A 23,037-nucleotide genomic window follows, 5' to 3' on the forward strand; every position below is an offset into this window, starting at 1 on the left:
CTACCTGTCCAGGTTCGAGTTCCATCTGGAGACCCACGACATCACCGATGAGGCGAAGAAACGAGCATGCCTCCTGAGTTCCTGCGGGAAGGGGACCTTCGACATAGCCAGGTCGTTGGTGGCCCCAACTGATATAAAGACTGTCACCTACGCTGACATCACGGAGAAGCTTAAGGCTCACTATTCTCCACAACCGTCGGAGATCGCCTGCCGGCACGCTTTTTACAAGCGGAACCAGGCCGGAGGCGAGACCATCGCAGATTTCGTGGCGGCCCTTCGCAAAGCCGCACGGCCATGTAATTTCCACAACGTGGAGGAAGCCCTCAGAGACCGTCTCGTCTGCGGTCTCAAAGATGAAAGGCTGCAACAGAGGCTGTTCGCCCGCACCACCCTGACCTGGGCAGTGGCCTACGAAGAGGCCGTGGCCGCGGAAGCAGCGGAGAAGTCCACGAAGGAGGTCCGCCAGCGGGTGGCAGAGCCCAGTATACACGCTCAACGAGACAGCGAGGGCGAAGACGCGGATGATGACGTCAACGCGGTTCGAGGCAAGCGGACCCCAGCGAAGACTACCAACGTCAAGCCTTGCTCCGGTTGTGGCGGGAAACACCAGCGCGACTCCTGTTGGGCTCGTGATGTCGACTGCAGAGCGTGTGGGCGGCGTGGTCATCTGGCCAGAGTCTGCAGATCAGCGAAGAAGGATCCCTCAACTAACAACCGGTCAGCGCAGAGGGGCACTCCAGTCAGCACCCAAGGCAAGACCCGTTCCTCAGCATCGGAAGCAAGCTGCCAGTTGACGGCGACCTTGTCGAGCGCATCGGCCGTAAATCGCACCAGCAGCCAGGGCAAGATCACCGTGACTCCACTCCTCGACGGCCGACCCTGTACAATGGAGGTGGACTCAGGATCGTCCGTGACGGTGATTTCTGCCGCGTCCTGGCGCCAGTTGTTCCCGAACCGAAGCCGGCGGCGGCTCCAGCCTGCGGGAACCAGAGTGTCCGACTTCCAGGGCAACCGAATTCCCTTGGCCGGACGGGACTCTGTTACTGTTGAGTATAAGGGGAAATGTGTTAAACTGTCATTCCTGATTGCAGAGGGAGACCGGGTTAACCTGCTAGGGTTAGATTGGTTTGAGCCATTGGGCATTGGTATTTCTGGGATTAACAGGATGTCTGAAAATAAATGGGGCATGCTGTACGACCTGTTCCCTGATGTATTTGCCGAAGGGTTGGGGAGGTACAAGGGCCCCCCGGTTGCGTTTGACTTAGATCCGTCAGTCAAACCTATTAGGTTGAAGTATCGGAAAGTACCTGTGTCTCTCAAACATAAGGTGGAAAAAGAGATTGACAAACTAGTTGAGCAAGGGGTTTTAGAGCCAGTACCATACAGCAAATGGGAGACCCCGATCGTAACCCCTGTCAAATCAGATGGGTCCATACGACTATGCGCCGATTACAAATGTACGATTAACAAGGCGCTGCAGCAACATTCGTACCCGGTCCCGGTAATAAGCCACATTTTGGCTTCCCTGGGGGGTGGCAAGATTTTCGCCAAATTTGACCTGGCCCAGGCATACCAGCAGTTGCCTGTCACCCCGGAGGCTGCCGAGGCCCAAACAATTGTAACCCACCAAGGGGCTTTTAAAGTGAACAGGCTGCAATTCGGGGTCAACGTAGCACCTGGGATTTTTCAGGGCCTCATGGAACGTCTACTAAGGGGGGTACCTGGCACAGTGCCCTATTTTGACGACGTGCTGATTGCGGGCGGGTCTGAACAGGAACTACTGGACCGGGTTAAAGAGGTCCTCAGGCGTTTTCAAAATGCCGGTCTCAGAGTTAAGCGCTCAAAATGCACGCTCGGGGTGGAAAGTGTGGACTTCCTGGGGTTTCGCATTGACGCAGAGGGAGTCCACCCCACGGATGAGAAGGTATCTGCAATCCAAAACGCCCCCAGGCCGGTGAGTAAGAAGGAGCTCCAATCCTTTTTAGGACTCCTGAATTTTTATCATGCGTTTTTACCGCATAAGGCATCAGTGGCGGCCCCTTTGCACGCGCTTTTGCACAAGGAGGCAAAATGGAAGTGGGGGCAGGCCGAGGAAAAGGCTTTTGTGGGAGTCAAGGAGCTGCTGACATCTAATGCCGTACTCACGCATTATGATGAACACAAGCTCCTGGTGTTAGCTGCTGACGCTTCACCTTTTGGAGTAGGCGCAGTTTTAAGCCATCTGATGCCTGATGGGAGCGAAGCGCCTATCGCTTTTTATTCTAGATCACTATCTGCGGCAGAGCGGAACTATGCCCAGATAGACAAGGAGGGTCTGGCGTTGGTAGCGGCTGTCAAAAAGTTCCATGATTTTATTTTTGGCAGACGATTTTTGCTGGTCACTGACCACAAGCCGCTACTGGGGATTTTTGCGCCCGATAAGCAATTGCCAAACATCATGTCCCCACGCATGCTTAGATGGGCGATATTTTTGCAGGCTTATGATTTTGACTTAGAGCACCGGCCTGGGAAAGCGATTGGGCATGCGGATGCCCTCAGCCGGTGCCCGGTGCCGGACATTGGCGCAGACCCTGCCCCCGCCTGTGAGGTCTTGGCAATTGAGGAGCTTCCTCGACCCCCGGTATCATCCAGGGACATTGCAGCACACACGGCCAAGGATAGCGTGCTGTCCCGAGTATTAAACTGGGTTTGGAGGGGGTGGCCGGTTGGAAGCGTTGAACCGGAGTTCGGCCCTTACAAAAGCCGTCAAAATGAACTATCCATTTCTAAGGGCTGTGTATTATGGGGGAACAGGGTGGTGGTTCCTGACAAACTCAGGACGAGAGTGTTAGAGTCGCTGCACGAGGGTCACCCCGGTATGGTACACACCAAAGCGTTGGCCAGAGGGTATGTCTGGTGGCCGGGGCTGGACAAAGAGATCGAAGAATGGGTACGAGGGTGTCCCAAATGCCAGCAAGTCAGACCCGATCCCCCACAAGCTACACCCCAAGGCTGGGAGTCATCTGGTAAACCCTGGGCCAGATTGCATATAGATTTTGCTGGCCCTCTCCAAGGGCAAATGTTCCTAATTGTGGTGGACGCTATGTCCAAATGGCTGGAGGTCGTGCATATGAAATCGACCACATCACTTGCTGTGATCCATGCGCTCCGCCGACTTTTTGCCACCCACGGGTTGCCTGACGTCATCGTCAGTGACAACGGGCCTCAATTTGTGTCTGAGGAATTTAGGCTCTTCCTCACGAGTAATGGCATACGCCAAATGACTTCGGCCCCTTTCCATCCGGCATCTAATGGCCAAGCCGAACGGATGGTCAGGACGGCCAAAGAGGCCCTGGGTAAAATGGACGAAGGGGACTGGAGCCAGAGGCTGGGCTCCTTTCTTTTGCTGCAGCACACCACCCCCTGTAGTGCTACAGGCCGTAGTCCGGCCGAATTGTTAATGGGGCGGAGACTCACGACCCGTTTGAACCGAATGCACCCAGACCTCACTGAAGAGCAATCCGAGCGTACCACGGCGCAACCGAAGGTGCGCATGTTTGAAAAAGGGGACAAGGTTTTCGCACGAAATTATGCAAACGGGCACTTATGGCTTCCTGGGGTTATATCCGACTCTGTGGGTACTCGAATGTATGTGGTGCAGTTAGCTGACGGTCGAATATGGCGGCGCCACATAGATCAGTTAAGGAGACGTTGGGCTAGGGACAGCGCTGACTCTCCGACGGCTGAATCCCCTGATGTCGAGTGGACACCCCCAGAGCAGGCGGTGAGTACCGAAAGGCCCGGTACTGTCCCCGAGTCAGGGCAGAACCCTGTGTGCGGGGCTGAAATCCCAGTCGAGTCTGTGCCTGATCCAGGCTGTAGTGAACCCCACTCTGACCCACAACCTTGTCTGCCCATGGAGCCTGCACCGCTCCGCAGGTCCCAGCGTTCGCGGCAAATGCCGACTTATCTGAAGGACTATGAGTGTAAATACTGTTGGAATAACTGATGTACAAAGGTTGATTGCATGTTTGTAAATAATAAAACAATTGGGATGATGGCTTAACTTAGGGGGGAGGAATTGTAATGTATTGAAATGATTACATGAATCACCTCATAGGACTCCCATGTTAAGCTTCGAGCCAGACCAGGGCTCCTCTGAGCGAACTTCCTATTGGTCGCTTCGTAACAGCGACCAATCAGAACGATACCATTCCCTAGGAGGGAAAGACTCCCATTGGTCTTTATTCTAGCAATCTCATTGGTTGTTATTTGTAAATAGGCGTGGCTACATTAGCCCGGTTATGTTTAAAAGGAGCATAAGCTCCCACTGTTTTCTGTTCTGGTTTCTTACTGAGTTAGTGCTTGTTCGTTACTTCTAAATAAAGCTGAATCACTTGCTGAATCACTCTACGGTTCCTTTGTTAGCGCGATCTAACACTTAACCCACAGGGGTCTTCAGTTTTGTTCAGCTGGTGAGCAATGCTCCCTCTACGCTGTGGAGTCTTGTGAGCAAAGATTCTACTTTGTGAGCTACCGGCATTAAAGTTGTGAGGGAGCGATTTGGCTACTGCAGAAATTAGTTCGCTCCGGAGCCATCCCTTCCTGGGCTAAGGCAAAAAATGTGTCTTTTCCTCCTTTTCCTTCTTTCTTTCCTGCCTTCTTTCCTTCTCTCCTTCTCTCTCTCTCGCTCTTTTTCTTTCTGCACAGATCTGTGTGAGGGCAGATCTGTGCACCCCCCCCCCCCCCCACGTCACATTCCCAAAAACACTCGAACAGTCCTGTGGCACCTTTAAGACCAAGTTTCATTCAGGTATAAGCTCCCCCTTCTCTGCAAGGGCAGATCTGCACGCTCCCCCCCCCCAATAGCTAGCAATCCAAAACAGTCCAGTCAGGGCCGGCTCACTCACTAGGCGAACTAGGCGATCGTCTAGAGCAGGGCGGCCCTTAGGAGCACCAAACTGCACCCGGGCCGTACTCTGGGAGTTTTTCGATTATTTGTGTTTTTCATTCTTCCTAAAATGCATTTATTTTTGAAAATTGGTGGGATCCTCGCCTAGGGTGCAAAATAAGCTGGAGCCGACCCTGAGTCCAGCGGAGCCTGAGCGGTGGGTGTTGCCTTCTGACACACTTCCGGTGATGTCAGGGGGTGTGGCATATGCAAACAAGTTATGCTAATGAGCTCCTGCACCTCTTTTTCTACGAAATGACCCCTGCCATAAAGCACACTGTTGGAATCCCAGTAACACAGTCACAGATGACCAGTGCTTTGGGCAAATCCTAGAGCATTGCTCCAACATGGCAAGAGTCCTTTCCACTTTTGTGCCTGAAGTGACATCGTGTATTGCTGCAATGGCAACAACTCTCTCAGCATTTCCCCTGCCGAGCCAATGTCAGGCAGTTCCCTGGCTCCCCTCATAGGGCTACCAGCACTGAGTTGGGAAATTCCTGGAAATCTGGGGGGGGAGCCTTGAGAGGTGGATTTTTGGGAGGGGAAGAAGAAGAACAAGAGATTGGATTTATACCCCGCCCTTCACTACCCAAGGGAGCCTCAGAGCGGCTTACAAACTCCTTTCCCTTCCCCTCCCCACAACAGACATCGGTGGGAGTCTTCAGGGCCCCCCCTGGGTGTTGGCAACCCTATCCCCTATAACAGACTCACTTGAAAGTAAACTAGGGCCCCGGTCACACGAAAGGTTTTGGGCCGGGAGAGGGACGGATCGGGGGCGCAGCAAACGGGTGCGATCCCACCGCAACATCTGGGAAAAGTTGCGCACCCATCCCCGATCTGGCCCTTCAGTCCGAAAAGCCACATCTAAAATAAACCACCTACAGAGGTGGACTTACCAGCATGGCCACATCAAGCGCAGCCGTGGGATCGCCGGCGCGTTCTTCTGCCGGCGCATCCAAGACTCCTGGCCGAACTGCACATGCTCACACATGCGCAGTTCGGCAGCTTCCATCTCTGTCTTGTCACTTTCTCCCTGGTCTCCCTGGCATCTGATCGTGCTGGGGAGCAACTGCACGGCGGCTCATGGGATCTGTATGATCCCGCCGCCGCATGTCTATTTTGGTGTGGCTTTCAAAAGCCGCACTTTTCCCGCGCATCCCCCCCCCCCCGTGGGGCGGGGGCCTTTAACTCAGTGCGATCTACTTCCAAATATGCCTAATTTTTAAATTGAGAAGCCCTATTTAATGGATCCCTTGTTTTTTCCCGTCCCCTTTCCTTTCCTTACCAACTTTCCCCCTTTTGACCAAAAAAAAAGGCTGTGTCAAGGATCATGGGATCTGTGTGGACAAAAAACCATGTGTGACAGGAGCAGCAGAAGAATTGGGTAAAACTGAACAAAAAAAACCTGGTAGAATCTAAGCCTACAGATGTAATCCCACAGGAGGGAAATCACTTCCTCTGTGCACAGGTACTGTGTTTGTCACTGGCTGGTGATTGCGTTGGGTAGAGTCAACACGCTCCCCCTTTAGCCACTTGGATTTCAACAAGGTTAGTGCCACATCCAAAGGGCTAGTATAGCATGTAGGGCTGCCCTTCGTTTGTTAACTCTTTGCTCACAATTTAGATCGCAGAGAGCTGCTTGTTCCCTTATTCACTCTAAAATACCATGTGAATTGATGGCTCTGTTAGGGTTGCCAGGTCTGCCCTGGGCACTGGCAGGGGGTGGGGGAGTAGTAGGGTTGCCAAGTCGTTACCTCAGCCGCAGCAGGGGACTCCCATGTGGTGACTGGAGTGCGTGCGCGCACCGCACGCACGTCACCAGGAAGTGACGTTAGGACGCTGGGCACGCTGGGGGCGGGGCCACGACCACCGGAGGGAAAACCATAGAGTTTTCCCTCAGATGGTCGTGGCGATCCACCACCGGCAGGGAACGGGCCTCTGGGGCGGGGGTTTCCCCGCCCCCCGGGGGGACTTGGCAAGCCTAGGGAGTAGGGCTACCAGAACCAGACTGAGAAACTCGTGGAGATCTGGAGATAGAGCCCTCAGTGGGGCACAACAACCACAGAGTCCACCTTCCACAGCATCTGTTTTCTCCAGGGGAACTGATCACTGTAGCCTGGAGACAAGCTGTAATTGCGGGGGGTTTCCAGGTCCCAGCTGGAGGCTAGGCTTGCCAGGTCTGAGGTGGAAAATACCTGGAGACTTTGGGGGTGGATCTGGGGTTTGGGGAGGGGAGGGGCCTCAGCATGGTATGATGCCACAGAGTCCACTTTTCCAAGCAGCCATTTTCTCCAGGGGAGCTGGTCTCTGTCAGCTGGAGATTGGTTGTGAAAGTGGGAGATCCCCAGGCCCCACCTGGAGGTTGGCATCCTTAAATCCACGGCCAATCCCATTGTATTCTCTCTTGACTTTCTTTTTGTGGGAGCTTTAACGTTGATTTGCTATTAGTGCAAGCCCCGCCGTTTCCTTGTCACACACAAAACAATCCAACATTTTTGAACAGGAAAAGAGCAACTACTTCCTAACAGAGAAGGGAATTGTTATGTTTTCACTCTGTGATTACAACCTAGAAAGAAAAAAGTCGTACTGCGGGAGAGAGAATCGAACAGGCCAGTTACCAAGGAACAGCCTTTGAAGTCCTGAGACAGCAGACAAGGGCCCTCACATTTCAAAGGGTTTCCACCGCTAGACCCAGACTTCAAGACAAAATATGTCGACAGGTATCAGAGGTTCAGCTTGCTACCTATTCTTACCCGTGGGCAGGTCTCATCAACAAGCTAATTGTCGGCAATTATAGGGTGCCTGGGATACCTTAAACACAAGGCAAGACTTAGAAGCCATGTTTCTTCGCGGAACTTTTTTTTTTTAAGTATTGCCATTTTAATCAGACCCAGCTATCTGGCCAAGTTTGGGACATGTTAGTAGTAGTAGTAGTTCATTGTTGTAGTCTTTAGACCCACATATAGTTTAGTCAGAAGGGACAGGTTAAAGCTCAAATGAAACCATGCTTCAGAATTCTGTAGCCAACAAAAGGACCAGATTCCCTAACTGCTCAGCCAATACACCCTTTCAGAAAACACATGCTGGTCTGCACCCCTCATTTAGAAGAGTGTGTAAACAAGAGGGTATACAAAACTATGCTCATAGGCTTTGTATGTACCATCGTGCTAGCAAACCAGGGCTATTTTTGGGCAGGAACGCACAGGAACGGAGTTCCGGCTGGCTTCAGAATTGGCCACGCCCACTACAGCCAAAACCTCTGTGTGTGTGGCTACAGAGGGAAGGCCTGGAGACCAACCCCCTGGCAGCTCCGAGGCGGGTGGGCCTGGAAGGATCAAGGAGGCGTTTAAATGCCTCCCTGTGCCTTCCCCAGCCTGTCCAAGGGCCAGCTTGCCCTTCCCTTTCCTTCAAGGGGGGGGGGGTCTTGCCCGGGCTCCCCACAGCTGTGGGGCACCTGGGCAAGCCCGGGGAAGGCACGGGGTGTGGCCTAATATGCTAATGTGCTGTGCTGTCAGGGGTTTAGCTTAATATGCTAATGAGTTTCTGCTGTTGGGTGTGGCCTATTATGCTAATGAGTTCCTGCTGGGCTTTTTCTACCAAAAAAGCCCTGAGCAAACCTATGTGCATGCAGTGGACATACGCACAGACTCTGCCTGCATGTACATGCTGTTAAACACATGAAGCTGACTTATTTTGAATCAGACCATTTTTCTGTCAAGGTCACTATGGTCAACTCTGACTTGTGGCAGCTCTCTAGGGCCTCAAGTCTTTTCCACTGCTTGTTACCTGATTATTTTAACTGGAGATGTCAGGGATTGAACCTGGGACTCTCTGCATGCAAAGCAGATGCTGTACCAGTGAGCCATGGTGCCTGCCCCATGGCACACACCCAGACCAGCCCCATAGCTAGGATTTTGTGGCTTGTGGGGCAATTTTTTTCCTGGTGGGGCTCTCATTGTTTTCCACAATGAAGCAGGGTGTGCGTGCCCCTTTCCCTCCTCTCCTACAAGATCTAAAGAGCCCTTCAGCTGATCGGCGGGAACATGTGGCCCGCTGATCAGCTGGAAGGCCCTTTAAATCTTGCAGGAGGGAGGGAGAGGGGCACGTGCCACCCCTGCTTCTTCTCAAAAACATTTAAAGGGATCCTTTAAATGCTTTTGAGAAGAAGTGGAGGGCTTTAAGAAGCGGGGGGCCTTTAATGGAGGGGGCTGGCCCTTTAAGGAAGGGGCGGAGCCCCCAATAGCCCCACTGTAGCTACGGGCCACGCAGAGACTCAACTTGCATGCTCAAACAGTTGGCACAAATACTATACAAAGCCTTTGAGAGCCAATTCTGATAAGAGCAGAGTCGACTGGGCTAGACTGGCCGAGGTAAGGTGGCTTTATAGGTTCAGGTTCATAGATAGATTTCCACATATGGTTGGGTACATTCAGGGAGGATGTCTATTAGCCACAATAGCTAAGGAGATTCTACATGTGCAGAGGCAACATATCTCTGACCAGGGCTCTTTTTGTAGAAAAAGCCCAGCAGCAATTCATTAGCATAATAGGCCACACCCAACAGCAGAAACTCATTAGCATATTAGGCCACACCCCTGACAGCACAGCTCATTAGCACATTAGGCCGCACCCCCATGTTACCAGAAGTGTGGTCATCCAGCCACACCCACCTTTTGCTTGTTATTCTGTTAACCTTGTTTGTTGTCAAAACCCAGGGCCTTTTTTTTGTAGCAGGAACTCCTTTGCATGTTAGGCCACACACCCCTAATGTAGCCAATCCTAATGAGTTTCTGCTGTTGGGTGTGACCTATTATGCTAATGAGTTCCTGCTGGGCGTGGCCAGCTTGGGAGCCAGCCGGAACTCCGTTCCTGTGCGTTCCTGCCCAAAAATAGCCCTGTAGACTCTGACTACCACATGCTGTGGCACATGAGGGGCATCTGGTTAGCTATTGCTGAAAACGGAACACAAAGACTAAGGTGGACCTTTGCCATGATCGCCTTACATCTATTTTGCTTTATTGCTTATATTCACCACCCAGTGCAGTGCCTGCCTCCTCCACCAGTGATCCCAAGCGCCCCAAAAGATCACTGGAGCGTATCTGCTGTTAACAAACTCCACATCAGAGAGCCAGCAGCAGCTGAAACTGTCGACAGCACCTGGCTCTAATCTGAAGCACGAGCTGTTATGTTTGGAAGGGGGGGAAAGAATGGAATACACTTATTCCCCATCAGCCACACGCATATCGATTACTTCCATGTAGGACAACGTCGTGTGCAAAGCAGACCTAGATTTATCAAGCACAGCAACAGGCAATCTTTTTGTGGCCCAAGGGCCTCCACAAAAAATGCAGTGCCCACCTGTAAAGATGCTGCGTGCCAGCAAATAAATTGGGGTTGGGGGGTTGGGGAGAGAAGGGTTGTACAGTACCTGCCCAAATATGCTTGGAGCAAACGAAGCTCCGGCAGTGGTGGCAGCATCTCAGGGATTTGCCTTAAATTCAGCTGGTGGTTGTACAGATCTGGAAGGCAGGGAGGGGTGGTGGCTCAGGGTAGAGCAACTGCTTAGCATGCAGAAGATTCCAGGTTCGAGCCCCGGCATCTCCAGTTAAAGGATCTGGCAGTAGGTGGAGTGAAAGACCTCTGCCTGAGACCCTGGAGAGCCACTGTCACTGAGTAGACAATACTGATTTAGATGGACTGAGGGCAGGGATCATTTCATAGAAAAAGAGGTGCAGGAGCTCATTAGCATAGCTCATTAGCATAACTTATTTGCATATGCCACACCCCCTGACATCACCGGACGTGTGCCAGAAGGCAACATCCACCACTCACGCTCCACTGGACTGTTTTGGATTGCTAGCTATTGGGGGGGGGGGGAACGGGGGGGTCGCGCGCGTCTCAAAGAGGAGGGAGAGCTTGTACCTGAATAAAACTTGGTCTTAAAGGTGCCATTGTACTGTTTTGGGCCGGGGGGCTGGGGGGGGGGGCTCTGCAGCTTACCTGGCTGCTTCTTGCTCTGACTGAGGGCCGCTGGGAGCAGGGGGTGGGGCTTGTTGCATGTGCCCACCCCCTGGGCTCTTTACTGCCGGAGCTCCGCTCCTGTGCGCTCCTGCAGGAAATGACCCCTGACTGAGGGTCTGATTCAGCATGATACATCAAGGTGGGCAGCCACGTTGGTCTGAAGCAATACAACAAAGTTAGAGTCCAGTGGCATCTCTAAGACCAACAAAGTTTTATTCAATATGAGGCAGCTTCATGCGTTCAAGCATGCTTCCATGCTGCTGCTGGTCCCAGCAATGCCTTGGTTGTTTGGGCAAAGATCTGGTCCTCAGGCCCAAGCAAAAGGGACTGGTGTGCCAGCATCAGCAAGTGTGCCATGTGCGGCCAACCCTGATCTAGCATTAATCCCCTGTCCTTAGAGATTTCCAAAATAATTAGTCATTTATTTAGGGGATTTCTAAGCTGCCTTTCCGCCAATGGAGGCCTGCAAGGAGGCTAACAAGATGAAAATGGAAATCATTTTATACAACACAGACATATAACACACTAATGCCACAACAGCAGGGGTCTCAACAACAGCCTCTCTAGCCCCTTTATCTGCAAAGCCAGTGTACTCTCCCTGCCCCCATCTTCTTAGTAAAAAGTAAATCTGCTCCTACCTTCCAGTCTTTTGGCCTAGGAGTTATTAGACAGCCTGTGGAACAAAGTTTGAGTCCAGTGGCACCTTTAAAGACCAACAGTGTTTTTATTCAAGATATTTTGTTGGTCTTAAGGGTGCCACTGGACTCAAACTTTTGTTTGGCTCCTACCCACCTGAATCTAGACAACCTGTATAGTTAGATTCTGGCTGCTGTGCATTTATACCCTCTGTATGAGTATACTTCTAGGCCAATTTCTGGCCATGGATCTACATCTGCCTGTATTGTGAAGTGAGTGCAGGGTCAGCGAAACACCATAATGCACAAGCATATGCACCAACATTATCAATTAGGACAGCTCTCTGAAAATGAAGGACATTATTTTTACCAGTCACAGAGAAAGCTTGCAACTAGTGAGCCAGTTCTAAATAAAGTGATAGGGAATTTGCCCATCACATTTTCCCAACTTCTCCAGTCCAATATACAAATTTCTATAAAGAAAGGATTTTGTTCTGCAGGTATGTGAGCATCTTTGAGTAGAACCCCGCTTGAGTCCTCCAAGTGTTTGCAATTAGAAAGATCAAGCCATTTCCATTCCTCAGGTATAACTAAAACAGTGTTGGCCCAACCAGGGGTCGTTTCGTAGAAAAAGAGCTAGGGGAACACATTAGCATAACTCATTAGCATATGCCACACCTCCTGACATCAGTTGCCCGGCGGTGGACCTGCAAGGCCGGCGGGAGTGCGAGGAAGCCCCGCCAAGGCCCTCCCTGGCACCAGGCAGGCAGGGGTGGGGAGAGGCGGGGAGGAAGCAACTTACCCTCCCTCTTCTCCTGCCTCCTCCTGGCTGAATGAGGGCCGGAAGCGGGGCTGCTGGAAACAGGGGGCGGGGCTTCGTCATGTGCCCCGCCCCCCGCACCTCACCCGGGGGAACTGCGTTCCCCCGCAATCCCCCCCGAAATGACCTCTGGGCCCAACATCTTTTACAGATGGCCTGTTCCCATGAGCTCCATCATCACCCATTGAAGGTGTTCTCTCGTTTTTATGATGCTATCGATGTGCTGCACCCAAGAAGTAAGGGCATGAAAGGAAGTATTCTCCTCCCATTTATAGTGGTTCCTCCCACTGGAGACTCCCTAAAGCAGGGGTGTCGAACTCATTTGTTATGAGGGCCAGATCTGCCATAAACGAGACCTTGCTGGGTCGGGCGATGTGTGACATAAAATGTAATGCCAGGTAGCAGAGATATAAACTTTATAAAGGACACAAACGCAAAGATTTTTTTTTACTTAAAATAAAAACATGCTTAAGACATTAGCTCTGTGACCTGCAAACCTACTTTTGATTTATTGACATTCACCACAGAAATCTCATGCTCAGAGTTCTGAGTCTAGGACCCAGGTTAAAACTTTAAATGGCTGAGTGATTAAGAGAGTATGGTGAAGCAAGCTATGATGCAGCAGCAGCAGCAGAACTGGAAGCAGGAGATGGCCAACTCCACTGCGGGCCTGATGGAAGCCCTCCAGGGGCCTGATCCGCCCCCCGGACCACATGTTTGTCACCCCTGCCCTAAAGTGTAAGCCTGAGGACAACTCTCAAAACCCACCTGTTTGGGGTGGCTTTGGGGGCTCAGAGTTAAGCCACCGAATGGGGGGAGGGGAGCAGAACTGTGAACTGATCTGAATTCTGCAGGGGGGGAGCAGGTTTGCTGAGTATCCCCCCCCCAACCCCCAGAGCCTTTGAGATGAGACGACCTAACAATCTAAGTCAATCATAAATTCATGGAAGCGTTAACACCTACCTCCGCTCGTAGCCCATGCACCACGGCTGCCCTCCGCAGCCCGGCTTCCACACTTTGACCAATCGGGAAAAGGCTTGGACACGTGGCTGCCACCGGCCCACCATGGCAAGCTCTTGCTCGGCACAGACATTTGGCCTGTAAAGAGGGGGTTGAGGGGAAAGGGGGAAAAAAATACATGGGTACGTTTGACTCAGGATCCTTCCTTGAATTTTTTTGAGGGGAGGGGTTCGCCAAGAAAAAGCAAAGGTTTTTCTAGTTGCAGAGATAAGGAAAAACCAAGGATTATGTATCCCCCCTTCTTCATAAGACAGAAATCTGCTCCTGCACTCAGTATTCTGACCAGCGGGTTCTTTGAAAACAATTTCGCTCCTTACCATGACATGTATGGCTCAGGCTAACCTGATCTAGTCAGATCTCAGAAGCTTAACAGGGTCGGCCCAGGATAGTACTTGGATGAGAGACAAGCAAGGAAGTCTTGGGTTGCTGTGCTGGGGTTGCCAACTCTGGGTTAGGAAATACCTAGAGATTTTGGGAGTGGAGCTTGAGGAGGGTGGGGTTTGGGGAGGGGAGAGACTTTAATGGGGAAGAATGCCATAGAGTCCACCTTCCAAAGCAGCCAGTTGGAAAGATCAAGCTATTTTCATTCCGCAGGTATGACTAGAACACAGAACAGTGAGCTTTTTATTTTTATTTTATTTTATCTTTCAACTTTCTACCCCGCTCGAACCCCCAGGGGGTCTCTGAGCGGCTTACAGTTTTGAAGTCTTTTTGTAAAACAGTGCCTGCCATGATCAAATAGCAATCATCTTTGTTAGAATTATCAGGTAGAATATTCAACAACAAAACCTCTGGTGTAAATGGTACTACAGTCCCTAATACCTTTTGCAAGATTTCGTGTACCATTACCCAATATTTCTTAGATCTTTCATAATGCCACCACATGTGGTAAAATGAGCCAACCTTATTTTCACATTTCCAACACTTATTAGAACATTTTGGGTCAATTTTAGCTAACCTTTCAGCTGTTACATACCATCTATAAAACATTTTGTATATATTTTCTTTGTTCTGTGTAGATAGCAGAAGGCCACTGATGGCATATATTAAATTGGACAATGTGCCAGTGGAAAAGAACACATCCTCCGTTTTTGCAAACTGATCCACAGGTGTTTTGAGCTTGTTTGTTTTTCAATGGCCAGGTTGCTTTTTCCTGTTCTCTTGATCAGGTAACAATCCTAATAGCAGCTCAAATGACCAGGTAGAGTACCAATATTTTTAAGGGGTGCTCATAAACCCACACACAATCTAAGGGGCTGCTGCACCAAACACCCCTCTGCACACGTGGCAAAGGGTTCTGGGATGCACCAGTTAGTTCTGCCCCATGTCGTCGACAGAGCACACTTAACGTTGCACTGATCACGTCTGACAGCCAGTTGGCTCTCAGCGTTTCTCTGCATGAAAACAGAATTGTTTGTTTATTGTCAAGTTAATTTTTTTGCATTACACTAAACCTGTCTGGTGAGCAATACCTATTGTCTTCGGAAAGTTGGGAAAGGGAGGATCAGGGGGGCAGGATGTGCCAAAATAAATCCAGCAAAGGGTCTGTCAAGGAAGCAGTTCCATTCATTGATGATGTCTAAAGTCAACAGATTAAAAGGGCACAAGGCGGCTTTGGAACAAACCATACAGCGGAGACCTTGTGCAATTCTTCTTTACCAAGATACACAGAAACACATGATTGTGGTCTGTGTGTAGGGCTGCCAAACGGATATGCTGTCAAGCTGTTCTAAAATTGTCTATTTGACGCTTCAACAATTGGCTACAATATGTGGTTTAGGAACATTCATCTGCCTGAGCTTTTTGTCTAAGAGACAGGGGTGTCTTACAGGAATTTACAACTCCTGGCTAGCACCAACGGACAAGCCCCCCAATTGACAGCGCCAAACAGCTGACATCTGCACACACACAAAAAGCATTCTGGTGAATATCAATGTCTACTGAACGGCCAAGACAATTATGAAATCTGGGTTGTCAGATATTCGACGGGAAGAAAATATGGTGAAAATATGGGAACTCCTTTTATTCCCACATTAAGCAAACATTGCTTTGGGGGCCTACAATTCTTCTGTCTTCTGTTGGCTTCATGTGTGTTCTGTAGAAATGGATGCAAACGGTATGTTGAATGAAGGAAGACGATGCCTTTCTGTGTTGGGAGAAGCGCAGAACATCGTCTCTTCCATACTCGTTTGTACTGGTCTTCAATCCATAGGTCAGGAATCTCGGGATACTCCGGCAGATTGCGGAGTCCCACCTGCTGGGTCCTGAGCCACTATATGGTCTCCCACTTTCTTTTTTGCTGTTTCTTGGGAAAGCCCTGTGGGTAGTTCACATGCAGGATGAGCAAGGGCAGCATCCTTCCTGCCTCTTCTTTGCACGCATTCAGAGAAGAACGGCAGAACGACAAGACAAGATCAGTCCAAGAGAGAATGATTCCTTTGTACCTCATTCCTTCATGCAACACACGTCCCGGCGCTCGAGTCACACTTTCCTCTCCCCAGCTCTCTTGTTCTGCACCTCTGGCTTGTTCCTCACCAGGGACACCTTTTTTGTCTACTGCCCACAATCCTTGCAGGGTGTCCTGTGTCTGGAAAGGCTGAGGACTACTGCCCCTATTATTGGGGATTTTCCTGACTAAAATGTGTATGGCCCGCAACACTTAAAACTGAATTGCTAAGCAATTCGAACAAACGTGTGACTTTAAAACAGTCATCAGCAGGGGTCATTTCCTGCAGGAGCGCACAGGAGCGGAGCTCCGGCAGTAAAGAGCCCAAGGGGTGGGCACATGCAACAAGCCCCACCCCTGCTCCCAGCAGCCCTCAGTCAGAGCAAGAAGCATCCAGGTAAGCTGCAGAGCCCTCCCCCCCGGCCCCCCAGTCCAAAACAATCCAGTAGCGCCTTTAAGACCAAGTTTTATTCAGGTACAAGCTCTCCCTCCTCTGCGAGGACAGATCTGCACATTCCCCCCCCCCCAAATAGCTAGCAATCCGAAACAGTCCAGTGGAGCCTGAGCGGTGGGTGTTGCCTTCTGACACACTTCCAGTGATGTCAGGGGGTGTGACATATGCAAATAAGTGATGGTAATGAGCTCCTGCACCTATTTTTCTATGAAAAGACCCCTGGTCATCAGCAATGAACGCAGCTAACGGCTTTTGAATAAGGAACCATAATTGTAGAGATTACCCACTTAATATGTAGGATGCCTTTGTATCCAACATGGATGTATCTTTGGATTATATTTGCGCGGTGTGGGTTTGCTATGTTTCCCATTCCTCCTGAAAACAAGCCTCAGTACATATAACAGTAATGATTAATTTGAAGGGGGATGAAGTAAAGAGAATGCAAGGGGTCTGCCAAAGGTTTCAAGGGCAAATGCAAGTTTTAAGGAGGAACTGTAAGGAAGTAGGAGGGCTGCGGTGGCTCAGATGTTAAGACACTGAGCTGCGGACTGGAAGGCCCGTAGTTGGGCAGTTCAAGACCCTAGTGCTGTGTGATGGAGTGAGCTCCCATCTCTGGCCCCAGCTCCTGCCAACCTAGCAGTTTGAAAGCAAGAAGTTGCAAGTAGATAAACAGGTACCACTTTGGTGGGAAGGTAACAGTGTTCTGTGCACCTCGGCATTTAGTCATGTCGGCCACATGACCATGGAAATGTCTTCGGACAACGCTAGCTCTTTGGCTTGGAAACGGAGATGAGCACCACCCCCTAGAGTCGGATTTGACTAGCTTTCGAGCAAGGGAAACCTTTACCTTTACCTTTTTTAGGAGAGAGCTAAGAAACATAGGAGGAGCTGCGGTGGCTCAAGTGGTTAAGACGCTGAACTGCAGGCTGTGGAAGGTCAATAGTTCAGCAGTTCGAGACCCGAGTTGCCGCATGACGGAGTGAGCTCCTGTCTCTGGCCCCAGCTTCTGCCAGCCTAGCAGTTTGAAAGCAAGACATTGCAAGTAGATAAATAGGTACCACTTCAGTGGGAAGGTAACAGCGTTCCGTGCGCCTTGGTGTTGAGTCATGCCGGCCACATGACCACGGAAACGTCTTCGGACAGCGCTGGCTCTTCGGCTTGGAAACGGAGATGAGCACTGCAACCCTAGAGTCGGATTCGACTGGCTTTTGAGCAAGGGAACCTTTACCTTTTTAAGAATCATAGGAGGTAGTTTCAGACATAAGGCTCACTGAGAAAGAGAGAGCAGGGTCCTTTGAGGGAACAGAAGACCTGCGGGCCTGGACAGATGAAAGTGGTGTCATCCTCTATAGTGGCGCGGGGATAGATCTCCAAACAGAGAGTTCACACCACTTTCATCAACCAGCAATTCCTAACAGCCAGCTTGGTGTAGTGGTAAAGAGCAGCAGACCGTAATATAGAGAATCGGGTTTGATTCCCCATTCTTTCACATGAAGCCAGCTGGGTGACCTTGGGTCAGTCACAGTCCTCTCAGAACTCTCTCAGCCCCATCACCTCACAAGGCGCCTGTTGCAAGGAGAGGAAGGGAAGGCAATTGTAAGCCACTCCCAGAACTCCTTCTCCTGCTTCTTCAACATTCTCCGGGGAAGTCATGACTGGAGTAAAACCAGTATAAGCTTGTAGTGCGTATATAATCTATGTTTTGGCAACAGTAATGTATACAGAGCAATTTACTGCTCTTCCATACATAACTTATAGTTACAGGTGTTTGATGCCTGGCTCTTAAAAGGAAACTCCCAATAACTTTCCTGTTAGGGTCGTCATCTCCCCGATGGTGGCGGGTTTCCCCCTATTTTGGGGAAACCAATCTGCCACCAGCCAGCTGGTGCTGACTTGAAATCCAAACACTGTACTGTAAAGATGCATCTTACAAACCCATCAAATTTGAAATGAGCCTGTGGTGTCTGTGTCTATGGGTGGAGGGGCTGACTCATTCCTTCACAGATCCTCAAGACTTCTATTAGACCCAGTAAAGGGGAAAAGAGAGGTATAATATAGGTGACTATCTTTTTTGCCCTGACTGAGCTAACAGCACTGGGGGGGGGGGATGCTTTCAAGAAAATAACCAAAAGAAGGGGTAATTTCCTGCAGGAGCCCAAAGGAGCGGAGCTCCAGCAGTAAAGAGCCCAGGGGGCGGGTGCATGCAACAAGCCCCGCCCCCTGCTCTCAGCAGCCCCAGGCCACGAGGAGCAAGAAGCAGCCAGGTAAGTTGCAGTGGGTGTTGCCGGCCCCCCAGTCCAAAACGGTCCAGTGGCACCTTTAAGATCAAGTTTTATTCAGGTACAAGCTTTCCCTCCTCTGGGAGGACAGATCTGCATTCCCCCCCCCCAAAAAAAAATAGCTAGCAATCCAAAACCGTCCAGTGGGTGTTGCCTTCTGACACACTTCCAGTGATGTCAGGAGGTGTGGCATATGCAAATAAGCTGTGCTAATGAGCTATGCTAATGAGCTCCTGCACCTCTTTTTCTAGGAAATGACCCCTGATATCAAAAATAACCATCCCTCTCCTCTTCAGCACCGCGGCCTCAATCCAAATCCCGCTCCCATATTGCTGTGACTACTTGTTAAAAAGTTATATGCAAGTCAGGAAATCAGATCAAGGTTCTCATGCACAAAGTTCAGGCTTTAGGCTACCCACACCACGAAAATGTTCGGGGGGGGCATAAATGAAACTGACATTGTCAGCTTCTACTTGCTCCATCCTGCCCCCCAACAACCCCATTAACCTGGAATATGGCGCACTGGCCAGTGAATTCCATTATGTAAAAATAGGCTTAAACCCAAGTGTTCTGGCTTTTGACTGGGTTGTAAGACTTGTACATCCAGCCCTTGGCATCCTCAAAAGATACAAGAATTCAACAATCCCAAACGATCCTTGCCTTAAACTTCTAGGCTTATAAAACTAATGAGTTTTCCAGGAACAAGGAAATTCTGGTGGAGTTTTTCAAAGCACACACACACGAACAGATGCCCGGGCTGCCATAACAACATATGGAAATGATGGTTTTGCATTTAGTGCATTGTTCAGCACTAGTTGGGTTTACAAAGAAAAACGGGGGGGGGGGGGGGGGGTGATGTTGCTGAGTAGAGGACGTCTGTCCTGGCAGCAACTCAGACTTGTACAGGAACTTTCCAAAGATCCGCACGGTATGTCAAGTTAAACCCATAACCTTTAATTACAATACAAAACGCTTTTAATGCTAACAAGAAAAAGGGAAGGAGGAAGAGGCTGGAAGTGAATACAGCTCCCATAAAAAATTAACAGTCTTTTCAATTAGAGGGTTACTAGCTTCTCCCCCCTGTTTTTTTCCCCATGTGGGGAAATAAAAAGTACAAAGGTTTAGCTGCTGAATTTCTGCTGGTCAGAAAGTTTTACATGTACAGGGTCCTGAGCAGAGGGGAAACATTGGCCATTAAATTCTTTCACAGGCAGAAGAAGAAAGATAAGGCACAAAGACAATTTAATTCCATTTTTTCCAAGTGTGGTTGATTTGCAAAAGAAAAATTATTAACTCCTACCCCACCCCGACGCTGATATGTGGTACAGAACAACTGATGTTAAACCACATAATTCAGTGTAATCGAGCGTCAAACCAAATATATGATCAGATCTCCAGCATGGTGTTTTTAGTAATAAACATGCAGCTTGGGGGAAATTGGATCGGGGCTCCAAGTAGGCGTGGGGTTTAACTCTTTTTCCTTTAACATATTCCAGGTTTCAAATGGTCTGTGCATTTTGCCTAGTAGAAGACATGCATGGGGGAGGGAGACACAATAATGCAAATGGAAAGAGTTTTTAGAAACCTTCCTCTTCACCAGTCTGAATTGTGGCGCCTCCTACTGCTCTTTAGCAATAAAATAACAAACGAAATTCATTCACAAATCTGCCAGCATCTACCTTGGTTTGACTCCCAATGGAAGCGTGTTGAATTTGGACCAGAAATGGGATTCAAGTCCCATTTTGGCAACACCTCTCTCCCTTACCCATGTAAACAGGGCCGGCTCACTCACTAGGCGAACTAGGTGATCGCCTAGAGCAGGACGGCCCTTAGGGGCACCAAACTGCACCCGGCCCGTACTCTGGGAGTTTCTTGATTATTTGTGTTTTTCATTCTTCCTAAAATGCATTTATTTTTGAAAATTGGTGGGTGCACGGGGGCCCCCAAAAGGGATCCTCGCCTAGGGTGCAAAATAAGCTGGAGCCGGCCCTGCATGTAAACCAGTTTGTAACCTGCCTGTCACAGTTCCCAGCTGAGGAAATCTGGGAACTGCATTTCTGTGAGACAGTTTGCCATCCTGACAAAAGGATTTTCAGCACCCTTTAAAAAAACAAAAAAACTGGGTCTAGAACCCTTTGAGAAAGTTCAAAAGGGTTTCAAACTAGTTTGCATTTGTAACATGCCAGCAGGTGATCACTGTGTGGTTTTAGATAACACTCAGCCTCAGTCTACCCATCTGTCTAATGGTAATAACACACAATGGTGCAGCAAAGGAAGGCGAAATGCTGAGGCAACAGAATGGTTAATCTGAGAGATTTTCAAGAATCCGTTCTTATCTAAAGAAAATTAGAGAACCGTTTTCTATATACCTTCTACCCACTGTATATAATTTCTCTTTCGACTTGAGGAACCCAAGGCGGCACACCGGCAACTAATACATTACAATAGCCACCCAACGTGGCTAATGTTAGAGCACCAGACTCGGATCTGGGAGACCCAGATTCAAATCCCAGTCTGCCTTGGAAGCTTGCTGGGAGACCTTGGGCCAGTCACGCCCGAGGGTTTCCAGGTCCGGGTTGGGAAATTCCTGGAGACTTGAAGGGTGGAGGGGTTTGGAGAGGGACCTCAGCCAGTGTATCATGCCATAGAGACTACCTTCCAAAGCAGCCATTTTCTCCAGGGGAACTGATCGTGGTCGGCTGGAGATCCATTGTAATAGCAGGAGATTTCCAGGCGCCACCTGGAGATTGGCAACCCTATCACACCCTCTCAGCTTAACCTGCCTCACAGGGTTGTTGTAAGGATAAAATGGAGAAGAACAACATGAAGGATGCCATGTCTTTCTGGGCAGGCTTAGCCATCTGGATCTCCTGAAACAGAACTTAAACCAGGCAGAGCCATTCATTCCCCCCCCCTTGGGAAAGTTTCATCAGCTAAATAGCTGCTTGAAGATAAAAGGACAGGAACGGGAGCCTTGGCTCCCCGCCCGCCTCCCTCCCCCCCAAGACTCCTGTGGTCTTACCAACTGCAGGACAAGAAGGCGTGCTGCTGACATTAATAGACATTACACATAAGAGCATGTTAGAACAATCAAAGCATCCTACATACATTATCCCAGATCTTTTACAACACCCTTGAAGGAGAGGTTAGTGCTGTTATTATCCCCATATTTGGGGGGCAGGGGTGAGATTTTGCCATACCTAAAGCCACCTTCAACATGATCCTATACTTAGAGGTAAGTCCCTCTGGATTCATGGGAATTTATTATAAACATGCTTAAAAGACTGCACCGGGGATAAGATTTGAATCCAGGACTTTTTGGTCTCTTAGCCAGTAAAATTCTACATTAGCTCTCCCAAAGAAGACCACGAAAGTGTTGCTGAGTTCACAAAACCGTCCCGAAGCAAAGAGAAGTTTAAATACTCACATGTGTGGCAGCAGCTTGTTCCCACAGGCAGCCAATGGTAGCTTCAGTGCAAAGATGAAGGAGAAGGCGAGAGCGTGGAGCTCCATCGCATCAAGGATTAGCCAGGGTGGCACCAGCAAGCCCCCACAAAGTATCCCTTGTTTTCCCAAGCAAGTGACTATTCTGACAAACCACTGTTCTTCAGAGAGAGAGAGAGAGAAAAGAAGCGCATTGCTACTTTTTGACCCAGCCAGGGCTCTCCCCCCCCCCCACTTTACAGAGAACAAATTTTGGAAGCCACACAGTTTTCCCCCTTGCTGAGAGATGTATTGGTCACCCCGGGAAACTTCCTCCTGGCGCTCAGTACAGGCAAATCCCCCTCTGGGTTCTCACGTCCGTAGAAAAGATGGGTTAGGGGAGGGGGGTCACAGAGATGGAACCCAAGCCGGGGCGAGCTCCTTAAGGTTGCAGGTCAACTTTTGGCACGGCAGCTTTCTCGTCTGGCTTCTGCCAGGGGTCCGAGAACGCCTCGAGGGCTGGCAGTTTGCAAAAACCAGGCTCCATCCAAGAAGCAGCCCCATCTGGGTGTCTCTAGCTCAGCTCCCCTTGCTCAAGGTAGCTGCGAATCCGACCCTCCCAGCAGAAGGAAAACCCCACCTCCAACAGGACACAATGAATTCCACTGCTCCTTTGGACAATAGGGAGAGAGTTCCATTAACCCTCTCTTTGCACAACCCTGCTGTACCCTGCAGAAGTATCTTCTCTCCCCCCCCCCCCACAATCCCTTCTCAACCGAGGGGCTGAAATCTCAGGACAGTGACAAAACTTCCCTCCTGTTCTTCCCACAGCCTGCTTCATTCACATGCTCTCCCATTTCTTCTCCTGCTGACAGTCAGAAATCCCTCCCACCAGCTCTCAGGTTTGGAGGAGGGGACCGGTTGAAAAGAAAAGCAAAAAACAGAGGTTGGCTGAGGCCGATGCATTTTTGCAAGAGCCACATACCAAGGTGAGGGCTTTGCACTTTCCA

At 49.9% G+C, this 23,037-nt stretch overlaps 1 protein-coding gene across 1 annotated transcript in view; it reads right to left on the reverse strand.

Annotated features, from left to right (window-relative positions):
* The window catches only part of MEGF6 (multiple EGF-like-domains 6), a 279,570-nt gene extending 257,453 nt beyond the window's left edge, over positions 1-22,117 (reverse strand). Inside the window, exons 1-2 of the mRNA XM_015405472.1 lie at positions 22,032-22,117; positions 13,369-13,503 (exon numbers count right to left, since the gene is read on the reverse strand). Of these exons, the coding sequence (XP_015260958.1) occupies positions 13,369-13,503; positions 22,032-22,117 (221 nt within the window). The remainder of the gene's footprint in view (positions 1-13,368; positions 13,504-22,031) is intronic.
* Positions 22,118-23,037: the final 920 nt, after the last annotated feature.

Source organism: Gekko japonicus, unplaced genomic scaffold (assembly GCF_001447785.1).
Source record: "Gekko japonicus isolate JY-2015 unplaced genomic scaffold, Gekko_japonicus_V1.1 scaffold1889, whole genome shotgun sequence".
Taxonomy (NCBI): Eukaryota; Metazoa; Chordata; class Lepidosauria; order Squamata; family Gekkonidae; genus Gekko; species Gekko japonicus.